This window comes from Salvelinus sp. IW2-2015, linkage group LG12, assembly GCF_002910315.2.
Source record: "Salvelinus sp. IW2-2015 linkage group LG12, ASM291031v2, whole genome shotgun sequence".
Classification (NCBI taxonomy): Eukaryota; Metazoa; Chordata; class Actinopteri; order Salmoniformes; family Salmonidae; genus Salvelinus; species Salvelinus sp. IW2-2015.
This window is the reverse complement of record NC_036852.1, coordinates 9,556,575-9,576,395: the sequence shown is the minus strand read 5'-3', so window position 1 is coordinate 9,576,395 and position 19,821 is coordinate 9,556,575. Positions and strand designations below refer to the sequence as shown.

Sequence of the window (19,821 nt, the reverse complement as noted above, 5' to 3'; positions counted from 1 at the left end):
ATCCTTTGTTCGTACCCTCCGCTACCGGTGGAGAAGAGGTATTCAGAGTGGACTTCTAGTCCTACTCAGGAGGCGTGCACACTATTACTCGCTAATGTTCGGTCTCTGGACAATAAGGTGGACGAGCTCAGGGCGAGGATCTCCTTTCAGAGAGACAACAGGGACTGTAACATACTCTGTTTCACGGAATCATGGCTCCCTCCGGATACACTGTCCATACAACCAGCTTTGTTCTCAGTACATCACGCAGACAGGAATAAAGAATTCTCCGGGAAGAAGAAAGGCAGTGTGTATGTTTCATGATTAACTACTCATGATGTGATTGTGATAATGTACAGAAACTCAAGTCCTTTTGTTCACCTGACCTAGAAAATCTCACAATCTAATGCGTATTACCTCTCCAGAGAATTATCTTCGGTTCTAGTCACAGCCGTGTATATTCACCCTCAAGCCGATACCACGATAACAATCAATGAACTACACTGGACTTTGTAAAAAACTGGAAGCCACATATCCTGAGGCCGCATTTATTGTAGCTGGGGATTTTAATAAAGCATATTTGAGGAAAAGGCTACCGAAGTTCTATCAACAAGTTTCATCCAAATCCAAGATGGCAGCTCAGTAGGACGTGTATATCTGTCGTTTGTCTTATCCCGTGTCTTATCCCTTGCAAATAGCCGGTCTTATTCGTATATATCTTAATCTCACTTTCTATATACGAACTAAATATACTTTCCTGTAACCCGCCTCACCCAATGTGGTACGGATCTGCTATTTTTATTGCTTATAACTGGAACTTCCATCAGGAGCTAGCCAGCTAACTAGCTACTAGTCTTTCTAAGCCACGGCTAGCGGTCCTCGCCTTTTCCCCCCCGGCATCAGCCAGCCTTAGCTCGGACAACACCTGCCAGTCTTGCACAGCGCGATATCAACCCAGAACATATCGGACTGCTTCTCTCTACCATATCATCGGATTCCTGCCTCTCTGGATCATTACACTGGATCATTACTCCTGATCATCGCAGCTAGCTAGCTGCAAACAAGTGGCTACTGTTAGCTAACGCCTCTGTCCCGAAGCAAGCACCAGCTAGCCTTGAGCTAGCCTCGAGCTAGACCCATATACCAGCTAATTATAGGGCTACAATACCTACTTTGCCAATTGGCCTGGACCCTTTATTGTTGACACGGAGCCCCGCCGATCCATCATGACTGGACTGCCGACGTGATGGCCCGATGTGGTCTCAACAGGCTATTCTGTTACGATATCGCCGCTGAACCATCTACTAGCCCGGCCCGCTAGCTTTTTCTGAACGCTGTGTCCCCTGCTCGCCCAGCGAAGTTGTTACTACCGAACAGCACTCGGACTAACCTATTGCTACTCTCCTTGGACTGTTTCAATAACACGGTACCTCATTTTGTTTACCTGTCGGCCCCAGCCTCAAACTCAGGTCCTGTATGTACCTAACTGACCCGCTCTGCCCATTCATCGCCATTTACACGTTGTTGTCTTAGCTCTCCTGATCAACACCTGTGATTGCTTTATGCCTCTCTTTAATGTCAATATGCCTTCACTGTAGAGCCCTCAGTCCCGCTCAAAATGCCTTCTTCCTACCCCACACACATGCGGAGACCTCATCTACGTTAATTGATGCCTTCAGAGACTAAACTTCTCTCATCGTCACGCAACACATAGGTTTACCTACACTGTACTCACATCGTACCATACCCTTGTCTGTACATTATGCCTTGAATCTATTCTACCACRCACAGAAATCTGCTCATTTTATTCTCTGTCCCCAATGCACTAGACGACCAGTTCTTATAGCCTTTAGCCGTACCCTTATCCTACTCCTCCTCTGTTCCTCTGGYGATGTAGAGGTTAACCCAGGCCCTGTAGCCCTCAGTTCCACTCCTATTCCCCAGGCGCTATCATTTGTTGACTTCTGTAACCGTGAAAGCCTTGGTTTCATGAATGTTAACATCAGAAGCCTCCTCCCTAAGTTTGTTTGTAGACGACACAACAGTAGTAGGCCTGATTACCAACAATGACGAGACAGCCTACAGGGAGAAGGTCAGTGCCCTGGTGGAGTGGTGCCAGGAAAATAACCTCTCCCTCAACGTCAACAAAATGAAGCAGCTGATYATGGACTTCAGGAAACAGCAGAGGGAGCACGCCCCTATCCACATCAACAGGACCGCAGTGGAGAAGGTGAAAAGCTTCAAGTTCCTCGGCGTACACATCACTGACAATCTGAAATGGTCCACCCACACAAACAGTGTGGTGAAGAAGCCTCAGGAGGCTGAAGAAATTTGTCTTGGCCCCTAAGACCCTCACAAACYTTTACACATGCACAATTGAGAGCATCCTGTCGGGCTGTATCACCGCCCCGCAACCGCAGGGCTTTCCAGAGGGTGGTGCAGTCAGCCCAACCGGGGGCACACTGCCTGCCCTCCAGGACACCTACAGCACCCGATGTCACWGGAAGGCCAAAAAGATAATCAAGGACAACAACCACCCGAGCCACTGCCTGTTCACCCCGCTATCATCCAGAAGGCGAGGTCAGTACAGGTGCTTCAAAGCTGGGACCGAGAGACTGAAAAACAGCTTCTATCTCAAGGCCATATATAGCCATCACTAGCCGGCTACCACCCGGTTACTCAACCCTGCATCTTAGAGGCTGCAGCCCTATATACATAAACATAGAATCACTGGTCGCTTAAATAATGGAACACTAGTCACATCAATAATGTTTACAACCTGCTTTACTCATTTCATATGTATATACTGTGTTCTATTCTTTTAGATYCRTTTTTATTGTTGTGAATTGTTAGATACTACTGSAGTGTTGGCGCTAGGAACACAAGCATTTCGCTACACCCGCAATATCATCTGCTAAATATGTGTATGTGACCAATAGTTTGATTTGATTTGATAAATGCAACAATTTCACATTTAGGTCATTTAGCAGACGCTCTTATCCAGAGCGACTTACAAATTGGAAAGTTAATACATATTCATCCTGGTCCCCCCGTGGGGAATGAACCCACAACCCTGGCGTTGCAAGCGCCATGCTCTACCAACTGAGCCACACGGGACCATTTTACTGAATTACAGTTCATATAAGGAAATCAGTCAAATGAAATAAATAAATTAGGCCCTAATCTATGGATTTCTCATGACTGGGCAGGGGCGCAGCCAGGTGTTGGCCAATCAGAATGAATTTTCACCCACAAAAGGGCTTTATTACAGACAGAAATACTGCTCAGTTTCATCAGCTGTCTGGGTGGCTGTTCTCAGATGATCCTGCAGGTGAAGAAGCCAGATGTGGATGTCCTGGGCTGGCGTGGTTACACATGGTCTGTGGTTGTGAGGCCGGTTGGACGTACTGCCAAATTGTCCAAAATGACGTTGGAGGCAGCTTATTTAGAGAAATTAACATGAAATTCTCTGGCAACAGCTCTGGTGGACATTCCTACARTCAGCATGCCAATTGCATGCTCCCTCAAAATTTGAGACATCTGTGGCATTGTGTTTTGTGACAAAACTGCACATTTTAGAGTGGCCTTTTTTTGTCCCCAGCACAAGGTGCACCTGKGTGATGATCATGCTGTTTAATCAGCTTCTTGATATGCSACACCTGTCAGGTGGATGGATTATCTTGGCAAAGGAGAAATGCTCACTAACAGGGATGTAAACAAATTTGTGCACAACATTTTAGAGAAATAAGCTTTTTGTGCGTWTGGAACATTTCTGGGATCTTGTATTTCAGCTCATGAAACATGGGACCAACACTTTACATGTTGCGTTTATATTTTTGTTCAGTATAATTACAAATAATTTGAAGACTGCAAATTGACCACAAGAAGCACAAACAGATATAACTAAAACATAATAATTTCAAACATTGCTTACATTTGTATACAATCATAAATAGATTTATATTATGGGTGGGAATACTTTGGAACAAAATTMAAATCACTTGGAGCTGATTTGCGGGTGTTTTAACAGTATTTTATGTCCAACAATAATAATTCAAATGTAAAATATAGGGAATAGTGTGTCATTTCAGATGGATCCATATGAATGCTTCACTTGTATCACTTCACTTGTATCTGTMATTTTGTAAGAACACGGATAAGCACTCCCTTTCATATTTTTAGAGCCGGTAGGTGCTGGGATTCGTACCCACACAGACAGTAGAATYGCCCGGTATCCTCAGGTACTGGGCCGTACATCGATTTCCTTCTACACTTGAGAAAGTTGTTCACTACTTAGGAGTCTTTATGGACGACTCCGTAGCTCCTGAGCTCTTAAAATGTCCCCTTCTCGTTTCAATAAGAGATTTGTGGCAGACAGGCTGGCGTCAAACCAGTTTGAAAGGTCAGCTTTGGATGGAGACACTCGCTCATTAAAGTGTGTGTGTGTGAGGTTCATTAMATTGTATGTGACAGCTAGCAGAATAGGAGTTAATTACCCACCAGATTTTCCTCTCGCWGCGTGTCATTAAACAAGCCTTCCAAGGGGCAATCTGTGATCGCTACATACATATTTGGACTTCTAAATGAATGATATATACTGATATATATATATTGATTCTTGAAGAATATAACTTATAAATGCTTCATAAGCAGTTCAACTGTCACACTGCATGAGAACACAAAATATAAGCTTGTTTTAAACAATGTCATTGTAAACATACACTGTATAGCCTCAGTGTAATTTTGGTCTCATGGATGGTCAGTCCTCGCAGCTGCTTACCATAACAGTGGCGGGGTGTCCCTTTGTTGTTGTTTGAACTGCAGATTGCCCCTAGGAATGCAGCGCCGTAGATTATATCCTTTCTGAGGTAATTGACGTGCCCAGTCTGGTTATATCAAACGTACAGTRTGTAAAAGACTGGCAGAGGTCCTCGTCAGTCGGTGTGTTTTTGACGTGCAGAGGAGCCAGTAAGTGGGCTCTTATACAGTAGRAATCGAATGAGGAGAGAGACAATAGAAAAGGATTCAAAGTCGTCTCTCTGTTCGTCCGTGTCTGTCTGTCTTCTGGACTTTTTGGATAAAGACTGTGGCAGACTACATGTAATTTCATGAGATATATGTACATACATGTGTTCATTATTGTTGTTAATGTTCAAGCTATTCCTATATAGTTTGTTGGAATCAAATGAATTTCCCTATGTGAGATAATACACTTCACTAAACTGTTTGTCTACCTGTCTGTCTACCTGTCTGTCTACCTGTCTGTCTACCTGTCTGTCTACCTGTCTTGTCCGATCTACAGGTTTCAACTCCCTGGTGGGCGGAGTCATGGGCTTCTCCATCCTAATCAGTGCTGAGGTGTTCAAGCACGATCCCAAAGTGTGGTACCTGGACGGGTCCATAGGTGTCCTGATAGGCCTCATCATCCTGGCCTACGGAGTCAAGTGAGTGGGTACATTGTGTCGAGCSCTCAAGCTCAACTCTGGACCTCGAAGCCAGTTCCACTTCATGTTGTCATTGTTCMCCWCTAATCAGGRACTGRTTTAGACCAGGGACACCAGGTGGGTACAATTAATTATCAGGTAGGACAGAAAACCATCAGGCTCCGGACCTGGTAGGGTAAGAGTTGAGTACCCCTGGTGTAGGGGGAAGCTGCCTTTAAACACTGATCTTGGGTCAGTTATGCCCGGTAAGGGTTAAGGTTAGGATTCAGGGAGGGGAAGCTAATCCTAGATCTGTATGTAGAAGAAACATAATATTCAATCACTGTTACACACATGTACATAGTTATGTTCCCTGATAAACACACTTATTTAAGTATCAGAAATATTGTCATTTGAATTGTAACCATTCAGAAGGCCCTTGGAGTAGAAACTTCCATTGTACATACCAGTGGGTGCGCACGTTTCACATTGCCCGGTGCTCCAGTGGGTGGAGATTTCACCATTTTATGACCAATGGAATGATGCAAAACGAACATGGCCAGTGTTTCGCTTAGATTGTTTTCCATGTGGGGCCAAAAGCAACATTCATACACCAAAACAGTCAATACGCTTGTAAACATTAGTGGAGCCACTTTTGGTGCTAACTAACTATAAAAAAAAAGTTAATTGTTTCCCCCACAGTAAGTCAAGTTAGTTAGCTAGCTACAATTATTTACAGTTAGTTAGCTAGCTACAATTATTTACAGTTAGTTAGCAACTGCTCCTAAACAATTTTTTGCCTGTAGTGTCAATAACAYGCTTCCAAAAATAGAAAGGTATTGTAACATTTGACAGATTTTGACCTAATTCACTCTCCTTTTTTCTCCCGACTGTCCAGAGAATAGTCATGTCAAAGTATGTAGAGGAAAAATTCACGCAGAAGTAATGAATGTAGAACCACAGCGCAGCAAAGAAATAGAGCTTTCCTTGCATGATCCCAGTGATGGTGACCCTCAGCTGACTGTGCAGTCGGGGAGAGGAGAAGGTGCTGCCGCTCTTTCATGCTTTTCGTGTTTCTTCCCAGGTAGCGCACCGTAGCACATCGCAACCAAACCATCAGACAGACACAAAAGAAATGTATACATTTGTTTCAAAACAAGACATTTGGAGGACCAGAAGCAGGGCCATTTGTTGACCTACAGTATAAGTGCTGTTAGTCTTTCCTGATAAATCTTGAGAGAAAAAAAACTGTAGTTGAAAGTTCAACAACGAAGTCAAACCAACTGAACAACACCCTGTGGATAAATATGGCCCAGTAGATGATGATTTTGATGTTCCTCTTCACCCAGGCGAAGAGAGCTCTCTGGGCAGTGATGATCTGGGTGTAGAAGAAGCAATGAATCCAAATAGAGTTTGACATGCTGCCGGATACAGTGTACCTCACTATCAGATAAAAGGTAAAGATGAGCTCTAGCTGCGAACTTCAATTACAATACCAGAAACTAGGTACTGTAGACTGTGGTGAATCACACCATAGATCCCACTMGTATCTTCACAGGCTGTTTCAGTCTCTCTCTGCCTCGCGGTGGATGGAGCATGCAGGACAAAACTGGAACTGCGTTTCTGACAAGACAGAGGATCTCTCGTAGTGATATCTTCTCTGACAGCGTCCAGGTGCTCAAACGCTGGACACGCTGCCAGAGCCAGGGATTTCAGGTGTCGCTCAGGTATTAACTATTGGATATATGCAGGAAAACACATTTGAGCATATTTACATTGACCGAGAAGAAACTAATGAGCTGTAGAAAACTAAAAGAGAAACTGTGGAAATATCGAACATTGCATAAGCATCACGCTAATATGCTATCATTGGAGGAAGAGAGGGATTCAAATGTCCCCTGGCAGCACTACTGGTGAACTATAATAACAATAATGAAATATTCTTGAAAAAYTCTGTTTATGGCGGTATCTGTCAGGATGGCATGGTATATCAGCTTCCATATCGGTATTGGATGATCCTGGCTCAAGAATCGTCATCACTATTGAACCACCTTAAATTAGCTATCCCATCTTTTTTTTTTTTTTTTTTAATTGGGTGCAATTGTGAACAAAAGCAATATCCAATATCCAATTGACATAATCATTGGTTTACTGCAGGTCAAGGACTCCATCCTACAAGGCACGTGGGTAAGTTAGGAGATAGGCATCTGCTGGGCGTTTGACGGCCTGAAGAACAGTGTCAGTGATTTCAGCAACAAAGTCTTCTGTGACGCAGTTCCATATTCAAACAGCAGATTGTAGGGGGCGTCTGTCCAGGGAATTTGCAGCTCCTCCAGACAGGGAGTTGACGTGCTTCCACCATTTCCTACTGGTTATGGTCTTATCAGTAAGCTCCTTATTGAGTTTGACGTTGCTGTTCCTTCTAGCCTGCTTCTCAGCCTGGTTGTAGGAGTAGTGTCTTGCTTGGGCATATTTTAAATGGTTGTTAGCAGTGTTGTTTTTCTTAAGCTGGCGGAAGAGGTCTCGCTTCTTCCTCGTCGTTCTCCTGTACTTCTTGTCAAACCATGCCTTATCTCCAGACTTTTAGGTGACAATTTTGCTGGGCATGTATAGATATATATAGCTATATGTATAGGTAAATCATTACAGATTATGTTTGTGACCTAAAAACATATCCTTATAWTCTTTATCTTTGCATACGAATAACTGTTCAACTGAAGAACTTTAAAGATTGAAAAACAAATAGGTACAGGAGAGTACATGCCTGGGGTATGGAAAACCCTGTCAATGTGCCACAACCTGTTTGCATCTCAGATACAGACGGAAAACACAGCAAAACTCATTCATTTAGTGTTTGACTCAATAGTACAGGAGAAGGCACCTCATAGCCTTCATTATGGACATCCGACCCATATTAAATGAATCCAGATGAAGGTTTATAAAACAAGAATTTTACATTGGATTTCATGAACATCAACTAATCGTGGATTACGAGGTTAGTCAGGCCTATGGTCAAGCCTGTGATTCATCCACCGTAGTCCAGGAATATTTTAGGTGACAAACTCTTTTAGGCAATGCATAATGGTAGGGGGAAAACATGTTATACCCACTATCAGTGTTTCCCCTATATTAAGTTAGCAGTGGCGGGCCGCCGCTTCTAAATCGTGGCAGCCACTACGAAAAATGAATCTTATTTTATTTTGGAAAATAATTTTTGTGATGGTAAAATGTTTTCAGTGTAAACTTAAACGATTTAAACCAGATATAAAGTATTTAAAAAGATAATGGAACTATATACACTGAGTGTACCAAACATTAAAAACACCTGCTCTTTCCATGACATAGAATCCAGGTGAAAACTATGATCCATTATTGATGTCACGTGTTAAATCCATTCCAATCAGCGTAGATGAAGGGAAGAAGATAGGTTAAAGAAGAAATGTTAAGCCATTAGACAATTGAGAGATGGATTGTGCCATTCAGTGTGAATGGGCAAGACAAAAGAGCTAAGTGCCTTTGAACGGAGTATGGTAGTAGTTTGTGGTTTGTGTCAAGAACTGCAACGCTGCTGGGTTTTTCAGGCTCAACAGTCTCCCGTGTCTCAAGAAGGCTCCATCACGCAAAGGACATCCAGCCAACCCAACTTGACACAACTGTGGGAAGCATTGGAGTCAACATGGGCCAGCATCCCTGTGGAACGCTTTAGACACCTTGTAGAGTCCATGCTCCAACGAGCCGAGGCTGTTCTGAGAGCAAAATGGCGGGATGCAACTCAATACTAGGAAGGTGTTCCTAATGTTTAGTATAGTCCGTGTGTTTTTAAATATGATCATCTTTGAGAAGTAACAACCACCAAATGAAAAACCAGACAGTCAGGGAGAATCTAAAATTCCAAACATTTCATGGAATGGGGCACCCATTGATTTTGTTATGTTTGAGTCACTCAGATAGCATAAACCATGGCAAAATGTGTAGAATTGCATGGAATTATCTTTAAAATTGACATTTTTTTCTCTCAGTCCCTTGACATAACRTGTAGAATTGCAGGAAACTAACTTTARAACTGTAAAATGTTCTCTCYGCCCCATTGCAAAATGTGTAGAATTGCAGAAAATTAGCTTTAAAACAGCAAAATTTGGTCTCTGTGGCCAAGAGGAGGGCCTCAAAGAAATGTGGTCACATACGGCGCCATTGGAGACTCCCACTACCACAACCCCCCCCCTTACGCCAACTTTTCCATCGCTGCTGAAGAAACACTGCACTACACTGGCAGTGCAGCCTTTCACGAGGCTTGGCAGTGTTCTGTCCCAGGGAGCATTCCAATCATGAAAGAGACTCGGGGAAGAAAGAAATCCAAACATGACWCCACAGGGTGCATCAACAAATGCATCAACAGAAGCAGCTGCAGTGGTTACAYAAATGTACTCAAATAATCCGACGTGATAGATTCAGTTACTCAACACATTCTGAACTTTCACTACAAGGAACGACGGKTTTCACTAATGTAATATTGGCAATGAAATGTGGTTGCATCTGTCCCTGTGTGTGTGTGCCTGTGTATGTTAGYGATTTCATTAATATGAATGTCTCTTTCCTGTCACAGGCTGCTGGTTGATATGGTCCCTCGAGTGCGACAGACGAGGAACTACGAGCGCTTCGAGTGACAGAARACCACGGAAGGGCAGCGAGGGCTCAGTGGGGGATGGGTTCTAGGTTATATACAGTATGTGTACGTCCAGTGTCTGTTCTAGGATATGTATATCTACGCCCAGTCCCTATCCAGCTCAGCTCCATCCTTCCTGGTAGATCTCTCCAGTCACCATGACAAACCTATTGATTGATTTAGACCTCACGGTGCCAGCCCAGTGGCATTTTAGGTTAGACCCAAGTGGTCCATTCTGCAGCGTTCCCCCTGTCTCTCTCTGACTCCGAACCTGATCCATCCATAGGAGTCATTACGAAGTCAAAGAGAAGACGGAGGAGGTTTCCCTCGATGTTTCTCCTCCTCCTCTGCCGAAGCAGGGGGAGGCGGAGGGACAGACCGAAGAACGTGGGCTGCTGAGTCGTCAGGAAATGATGCCACTGCCGCTACAAAGGCACTGCACATTGTCCACTGATCACAGTCTGGTGTTCATATCTCTATCTCCCCTTGGACAAGATGGCTGATTCAGATATGCATCTCAGTCCATATGGGATTTCAATGGTTTCTAATAGGCCTTTTCTTTTGTTCAGTAACACTGGCTGTGTCCCCAATGACACCCTGTTCCCTTTATAGTGCACTACTTTTGACCAGGGCCCATAAAAAGTGCACTATGTAGGAAATAGGGTGGCATTTGGCACACACACATACACACACACAGCCTATTTCTGTTCATGACGCCACTGCTCAAAGTAGATGTGCTGCGTTTATGTAGTCATGATGTAGTAACAGGTAAAGTATATTTTAGGGTGGTAGTTGCTAGGGCATGTTTGCTATGTTTGCTATGTTTGCTAAAAACAAATCAGCAGGGAAAATGGATTTCTGAGATGCCCATTGTATTATCAATTGTAGACACAAGAGTATAGTATAGCAGTACAGTATGTGCAATAACAACGTGACAGAAGACTTATCAATGGGTTGTGTCCCAAATGGCACCCTAATCCCTACATAGTCACTATGGGTCCTGGTCAAAAGTAGTGCACTATAGGGAATAGGGTGCTATTTGGGACAAAACCTGTATCATTTGATTAGTGAATATGAAAGCACAAATGTCCCGGTCACCAACTCATGTATGGAATCTGTGTTTGCTGTATTGCTTAAGAGKGTCACATTAAGGGGTGTTGAATAAAAGCCTGTGGCAGACCATCAACAGACAACATGACTGGAGCCAAAAACTCTAGCCAGAGATTACTACGCTGGAATTAAAACAAGTCTGTTGGCTAGAGCACAACAGGTCATCCCTTTTTAGGCCATTCCCCCTTCCTTATCTAATTCCTTAACCAAATCTGATGGGGGAAATACGGTCGTCCTGGCGAGTAAATATACCATATATAATTATATTGTTTAAAGCTTTCACAATCTGCCACGCTGGATGTAGTTGTATATGTAGGATATACACTACATGACCAAAAGTATGTGGACACCTGCTCGTCGAACATCTCATTCCAAAATCATGGGCATTAATATGGAGTTGGTCCCCCCTTTGCTGCTATAACAGCCATCACTCTTCTGGGAAGCCTTTCCACTAGATGTTGGAACATTGCTGAGGGGACTTGCTTCCATTCAGCCACAAGAGCATTAGTGAGATCAGGCACTGATGTTGAGCGATTAGGCCTGGGTCGCAGTTTGTATTCCAATTYATCCCAAGGGTGTTACATGGGGTTGAGGTCAGGGCTCTGTGCAGGCCAGTCAAGTTCTTACACACCGATCTCGACAAACCATTTCTGTATGGTGCACGGGAGCATTGTCATGCTGAAACAGGAAAGGGACTTCCCCAAACTGTTACCACAAAGTTGGAAGCACAGAATCGTCTAGAATGTCATTGTATGCTGAAGATTTCCCTTCACTGGAACTAAGAGGCCTAGCCCGAACCATGAAAAACAGCCCAAGATCATTATTCCCCCTCCACCAAACTTTACAGTTGGCACTATGCATTCGGGCAGGTAGCGTTCTCCTGGCATCCGCCGAATCCAGATTTGTCTGTCGGACTGCCAGATGGTAATGCGTGATTCATTACTCCAGAAAACGCGTTTCCACTGCTCCAGAGTCCAATGGCGGCGAGCTTTACACCACTCCAGCCGACGTTTGGCAATGTGCATGGGGATCTTAGGCTTGTGTGCGCGGCTGCTCGGCGATGGAAACCCAGTTCATGAAGCTCCCGACAAACAGTTCTTGTGCTGACGTTGCTTCCAAAGGCAGTTTGGAACTCGGTAGTGAGTGTTGCAATCGAGGACAGCACATTGCCATTGTTTCTCCTAGTMATTTCGTCTTCACAATATCAGCACTTACAGCTGACCGGGGTAGTTCCAGCAGGGCAGAAGTTTGAAGCACTGACTTGTTGGAAAGGTGGCATCCTATGACGTTGCCACGTTGAAAGTCACTGAGCTCTTCAGTAAGGCCATTCTACTGCCAAGGAGATTGCATGGCTGTGTGCTCTATGTTATACACCTGACAGGTGTGGCTGAAATAGCCGAATCCACTAATTTGAAGGGGTGTCCACATGCTTTTGTATATATAGTGTATGTGGTTTGCAAAATGAAAATAATCCACATAAATCATTGTTATGTGAATTACATGAATACAATGTTGACATTATACATGCATGCAGTGTTGACATACAGCAATACAATGTTGACCCATTGCACAAGGAGTGAGCTTAAGGGCTCTATTCAATCTGAATCSCGGAAGTTCAGCAGTACAGCATGATTGAAGGCAATGTTCCCGGGTTGGCGGAGACTGCATTCACRGTAAACACTGCAGATGTAGACTCAATAGGAAATTACCTTGAAATCAGCAATGCTTCAGGATACAGATTTGAATAGAGCCCTAAAGGAAGATGATTGAAATCAAGCCTSCAAGCTGTGCATACTGATTCAGTCTTTCAGAATACTGTACCAATGAAAGTTGTCAATAAGACATTAGTTGTTATAGTGCACTATAATACAAATACATTTTTGTACTTATAGAAAGGGATTTTTGTTTACAGGTGGGACGGGTCATTGCACTCACTCCAAATGGCTTTTTAGACCATGATTCAATCCGAGGCTCGTTATAGAGCAGTGCACTGGACAGCCAAAAATGCACTTTTTAAAGTTAACTCACACTTGAGCCGACATTCGCAGCATTTGCCATAAATGCTATCTCCACGAACGCCGGGGAAATTGCCTTTAAAAGGGGCATTGTTGCATGTCAACTGTGCTGCACTATAACACGCTCTGGATTGAATCCTGGCTTTACTCTAATTCTTACCACCAACTTTTGTACATAGCAATGAATTCTTGTACATATTGTAATATAAGTTGATATGTTTACATTGGTATTGCCAATTTAAGCAGAAACTAGACTTGCTAGATAATCGGTTGCGGTGTTGTTCTGTATTAAGAGTGCTTAAGCTAAAAGTCAATAGTTGTCTTCTTAAAGGAAAGTGTCATTTGACGTACTAAGTTCAGGATCTAGGATGTGTTTCAATTTACTTCGATAATGTGATTGAGCAAGAGTTGCACCACTGTAAMCTTTTGTTTTCTGTGACTGTTTTCAGTCAAAAAGGATGGATACTAMCGCCACCCCCTAACTTTATGGCTGTCGGCAAGCGCAACACTAAGGCTGCGTTCCAGGCTGACTACATTGCAGAAGCAGATCTAAGAACGCCTAACCCTAATATCACTTTACCACATCACATGATGAATTCATCTGATACCCGACTCYGCAGCCGATGACGTGGCACACAATCATTGGTTGATCCAATGCATGTCTGCAATGTAGTCGGCCTGGAACGTGACAGGCTCCTTGGAGCACCATGGCTCTTAGCCCAAAGGCCAGCAGGTGGCGATATTGAGTGGTTTCATCTACCTTCCAAACGCATTGTAACGCATCCCCCGTGGACGGTTCGTACCTAAAACATCCTCTATTCAGGCTGCAAAGGTGTCAATTTCCTCCTTCACTATATTTAATGGTGAAAAAGTGGGGGGAAAATGTACTTTATGAAATACCATTTTCTACCATCATGCTAGAGTGGCTAATGCTACTTCATGATGTTTCTCCATGCGTTCAGCCAGGGGTAAACAACAGACTGCTGCAACATGCAGCCGGCAACACACTCGTATAACTCGTGGACCGCTTCATACCTGAAACATTCTCCATTCAGGCTGCAATGGCGTCAATTTCACCATATTTGATGGTGAGAGGGCAACAAAAATGCCTAGGAATGGTAGTCCCGGATGTTGAGTATCGTGTTCAGCCAATCAGTTTGCAGCAGTCTGTTGTTCACCCCTGGCTGAACGCAGGGAGCAACATCATGAAGAAGCATTAGCCTGAATAAAGAACGTTTGAGGTACGAAACCGCCCACGGGGGATACGCAGTTTCTCTGGACCCCAGCAAGGTTTCGTTTCAAGGTCTGACCCACTGGGCAAAGACATCAATTCAACGCTTATTCCACGTTAGTTCAACGTAATAAACAAAGTTGATTCAACCAGTGTGTGCCCAGTGGGGAGGCACTTTTTGTCACATTCCTGAAGCCCAAGAAACAAACACTTAGCTTCCTAGTACATATGGCAATGAAAAATGTTTATGAATGACTTTTAGGAGGGTTACTGTCAAAAGTATGTGTTAAATAAAAGTAGACCGATGTCAGGCACATGGTCCCTCAGAGCTTGTGGGCCCCATGCCTTGCGGGGGCTGCGGGGTGTCTGGTAGACCAGTGGATACTGGCTGCAAACAATGCTCTTGGACAGTAAGATGAAATGACTCAATATCAACATCTGCCCGGCCTTTGGGCTACATGGCTCGCTGGTCTCGGACACCAATCAAAGACAGTGAGGTATCAAAGGAGGCATATCATTTATTAGCAGATGGAAATGTCATCCTTTCCAAGCCACAATTGCACTGCACAGAAACAGCCTTAACCATTGAGCTGGGGCACATTCTGTAAGTAAACTGCTCAGAACATTGCAGAAAGAAATGTAATGAATAGAGCTGACATGATGTGTAATTTTACAAGACAGAAAATCATTTCTGCTTCTACAAAATGCATTTCAATGATAATTACATATTAGTATGAATATTGTATAACATTGCACACATCTGAACAGACCCCAGAATTCTGGAAATGAGAATATAAACGTTGAAAGTTTACTTGCAGGGAATTGCTCTTGTAAACAAATGCTGTTGTTTGTGATTGTCTACTTAATGTCTAGCATAGTTGGTAATGCGTTCACAGAAATTCAGTATTTATGGTTCATATGAGGTCTATGCTTGCTGCAGTATGTACTCTATATTATTTACACATTAAACTCACTGTAACGTGTGTGTTATGTGTGTTAGGGGTGTGTGTTATCTAATGTGTTAGGGGTGTTTCTACACATCTGAGAGAACTTTACTTTTTGGGAGAACGGGGTTGCGTTCAGCAGGGACCAAATGTAAGAAAACGGACGGAAACTGGGAGTGACTACCAGAACTTGGCCAATAAGAAACACAACTTTTTGTTTTCAATTGGAAAACATTTAAAAATGTTTTCATTTGGATGACTTAAAGAACACGAACCAGGAATATATATCCAGGAATATATATATTTTTTAAGTACTGCAAAACTGTTTATTTGAGCTCCTACTTTGAACAGTAATCACACAAAACTTGGGYGGATTCAATCCGTATTGCCGAAGTTCAGCCRTATAGCTTTCTTGAAATGTAAAGGTAATTTCCCATTGGGCCGACATACTGTATGCAGCAGCGTTTACCGTGAATGCAGTCTCCACTAATTCGGGAACTTTGCCTTTAAATGTCAATCAGGCAACAACGTGGAACTTCAGCGCTACGGATTGAATCGAACCCTCAAATGATTTGGTTTGTAATGTATGCACAACGTGGTTCAGTGGTCTCAAAGTTTTTGAGATGGCAGCAGTTAAGATTTGCATAGGCKTTACACAATCAACTGTTAGGAAAACATTTCAACAGAAAGGCGGACTACTCCCGTTCGCAAACAGACAAGCACAGCTGAGCCTCAGGACAATGTAGGCCACTCAGTCATGAAGTGCGTAGTTTTATGTGTGAATGTAAATTCTATGCCTGTAGTATAAACAATGTACATTTCGATAAAACACACAAGACAGACCATTTTGTCACAGAAAAAGGTTTATTGAAAAATAAAGTTATATCCCCCTTAATTGTCAGCAACTGTGAAAACAAAATGTTTCTTTTTTTGTACAGTCATAATTTAGTCCCAGAACAATCGTTGCTTTAGCTTTTCCATGATAGCTTAAAACAAGGTTGAGATTGAAAAAGAAAAGTCATAATGGATACACACATGAATGCAAATGCAGATTTGACAACGGAGACATTTCGATGTTGGGTTAAAGAGACTTAAGGAAATGTTCTGATGCCCATAACACATCTTCCTTTCAGCTATCGTTTTGAGTTCCATTAACCGTTTTAGGACAAACCAATTTAAAAGGAGACAATTACAGAGGCTATTTGTATTGGTTCTCAAGACCCCTCATGTATACATAACAACCAATGAAAGGAAGGAAACAGTTGACAACATACTCAAAATTAAGCCTGACTCTAATACGAGTAGAACAAGGCCACTGCCACAAAGAAGCAGATGCTTTCATATGCTGTATTTTACCCCACTAAAAGCCTTCGGYAAACATGTCCACAACAGCATTAAGAGACATTTGTTTTAACCATCACCACCAAATCCAACACATACAATTACTGTTCACCTTTACAGTAAATGTTATAAGAAACATCCTYCTAGCAAACTATGTGATCTCAACTAACAATTCTCTCTGGCACTAGGTCCGGTAGATCTATTGGGCAGGTACGATAAGCGGAGTCTAGTAATAACCATCAAAAGGCACGTCATGTACTTTTTAAAACGGTAGCTTGGCTGCAGATCGTAGACACAAACGTGATAAAAACCGATCTGGACTGTACGGAGAAAGAAAAGCTAGTCATAAAACGTAAGTGACCATCTAAAAAGACAACGTATCTATATTTACAAAATGTGCAAATGGTTTGCATTAAGATCTGAAAATGAAAAAAAAACACGAGGTTCTTGCTGGCATTTACAATAAAAAATGTCAAATGTGTGCGCTGCTTTTGTCCCGATGTCGTCATCATCATCACCCCGAAAGCACAGTGATGAGAGGAGAGAGACGTCTACGTCCCTACTGTCCAGTCCAACACATTTCATCAGTGTCGAAGTGGACGGTCTCAAGGCGTGTCTGAAATGACACCGTATTCCTTTTGCAGCCATGTTGCCAAAGCGTTTGGATATGATCTTTGTCATTTCTCATTCTCTCTCATCACTGTTGCTGGAGGTTGGAGTCAGACTGGACAAACGACTCCCGTCTCATCCGTCCACTTGAATGTACACACGTTATATTATTTCTTCCATAAATAAAATGACCCTCTGTAAAAAGAAAACTCCTTTTCTATAAATAAAAAGAAACAGTTCAGCAAACACAGAGAAAGATCTGTATACAAAATACATTTAAAAAATAATTTAAAACCCATATGAAGAATACAGTATTAGTCATATATTTTGTTAAACTTCAGTAAATAGGTTAACGTAGTGCATTATTTCCATTCACAACAAGGACTACTAATTCAAGCTTTTATTGACGCGTAAAATAAAATAAAAAATTGGCAGGCAAATTAGGATCCTAAACGATCTCCAAATGAAGGAAACAAGTAAAGTTGCAGGTGTGTGTGTTGCTCTGTCAAGAGCTATAACTTACAGTACATCCATAGAAATTATGTTTGTGTGTGTATCTTTCGGTCTACTGTATACATAAAGATTTAAATATCTATAATACAAATGTTCAWGATCAATATATCTCTTTAGAATTTAGAATATTTTCCCCCGATAAATCTATTGTGGTCAAGGCAATGGTCCTATGTGATACCGGTGATTGAGCGGGGTGATGTTTGATCTGACAGGGGGCCCTTTCCCACTACAGCTGTGATGGTGTTCTACTCACTATGTCATCTATGTCACACAGACTCCCCGTCACATGCAGCATGTGACTGATCTGACCTGATAATCCATTTTTTTTTTACATTTGATTGAAATTGATCAACGACAAATTATTATTTTCATTAGCTACTGGCAATTATTTTGCACACACCTCTTTTCCCCAGCACATCCCAACCGGTCAGTCAGGTGTGTGTGGCTGTGAATGTGTGCAAGTCAAAAACGCAGCTTCTAATCTGTACATTGGGAACATGAGGGTCAATCTACCATGCAGGGCTACAGAGGAGCCATGGTGGACGGTGTGTGTGTGTAAGGTGTAGCTGAATGACCACGAGGGACAATGCCTCAGGATTGAAAGTGATTTGCGATTTGGAACATTTAAAAATCAACATTATATCTACATCTGACCCGCTCCCCTGTCCAGACGCGACTATGGGGAGCGGTACAGTTACAGTGTAAAACTGGCTCTGCCTCTTCTTCTTCTTCACTCCCCTAGGTACAGATCTAGGATCAGCTTCCACTCCCCCAATCGTAACCATAAATAAGGGAAATGCAAAACTGACCATAGATCAGGGTCTATGGGCAACTTTCCATTGGAGCATACCCTTCAGAATACATGCCCTGTGCATTGCTTCATCCTAAGTAGTACGCTAGTGTGGACATTGAAACAGAGCCTTATTGCCTGGGACGGCCCCTTATGGGTCTCCAGTGCAAACCTACATAGCTAAAAGAGTTCAAAGATAAAAAGGGACAGGGGGCAGAAAGGAAAGCATGCCGAGTGTGGCGACACACCAGCCCGTTGGTCCCACGATGCGACTGCAAGCTTGGAGAGATACAGTGGGTGGATTCACTGGGCCACCGGCTGCAGTACCACCCACTGCAACACATCCTAGGGGCAGTAGGGAGCTCTGTTGCCATGCACTCTGCCTCAAATATACAGCGACTCCCATTGATTCAAGTAATTCAGGCCGATGCGCAATGTCTCTTTTTTCTGTACACTCCTTTCCTCCTGCCCCGTGCCTTACTGAAAACTGTTTCATTGACATTCCTAGTTCCCAGAATATGTATATAGCTCACTGGCCTCTTTCTGTCCACCATTTGAATTTCCACAGTTTGCTGCCGATGCTGTGTCTTTCTGACAAGCTGATCAAAATGCCTTAAAGGTCAAAGTTCAGGCGATTAAAAACAGACATAAATAATACAGATGTCTCCTGGTTGTCTGGTTCCCAGGCTGCTCTTCCTCCCTCCAGAGGCCTGGCTGTGGGAGGAGTTAGGCTGCAGGACTGCAGGTGTGGAGCCAGGGGGAGCAGTCAAGCCATCTGAGTGGTTAGAGCTAGAGGTCCCCAACCCCATTCCCTGCAGCGCTCTGGAAGGAGACGGGGTCCAATCCACTCCAGTTCGATCCTCTCCACACACCCAGACAGACAGGGGCTATAGGCAGCCTTTGCACAGCGCCACCTGGCCCTTCATGTAGTCCCGGCAGGGGCAGACGCGTTTGAGGGAGGGGTGGGCGCCGGCGCAGCTGAACAGCAGCAGGTCTGACTGGAAGACGCAGTGGTGACGTGCGTCGCTGTACGCAGGCACCACCGTGTCGCCCGACGACTCCACCGTCTGGCAGTCCATGCCGAACCTTAGACAGAAAATGCTAAATATGAAATTCTACTTTCTTGTTCACACAGGGAAATGAATGATGCTGCCGGGAGTACATAAGACAGACAAGTAAAAATGTATCTGTACATACACATCA

At 43.3% G+C, this 19,821-nt stretch overlaps 2 protein-coding genes across 2 annotated transcripts in view; one reads left to right on the top strand and one right to left on the bottom strand.

The window, feature by feature from the left end:
- Positions 1-15,404, top strand: part of LOC111971006 (transmembrane protein 163a) — a 49,600-nt gene extending 34,196 nt beyond the window's left edge. The window contains exons 6-8 of the mRNA XM_023997804.2: positions 5,093-5,138; positions 5,238-5,423; positions 10,006-15,404. Coding sequence (XP_023853572.1) covers positions 5,093-5,138; positions 5,238-5,423; positions 10,006-10,066 — 293 coding nt within the window. The 3' untranslated portion in view covers positions 10,067-15,404. The remainder of the gene's footprint in view (positions 1-5,092; positions 5,139-5,237; positions 5,424-10,005) is intronic.
- Positions 15,405-16,208: 804 nt separating this feature from the next.
- The window catches only part of LOC111971109 (alpha-1,6-mannosylglycoprotein 6-beta-N-acetylglucosaminyltransferase A), a 129,902-nt gene continuing 126,289 nt past the window's right edge, over positions 16,209-19,821 (bottom strand). The window contains exon 17 of the mRNA XM_070445979.1: positions 16,209-19,704. Coding sequence (XP_070302080.1) covers positions 19,506-19,704 — 199 coding nt within the window. The 3' untranslated portion in view covers positions 16,209-19,505. The remainder of the gene's footprint in view (positions 19,705-19,821) is intronic.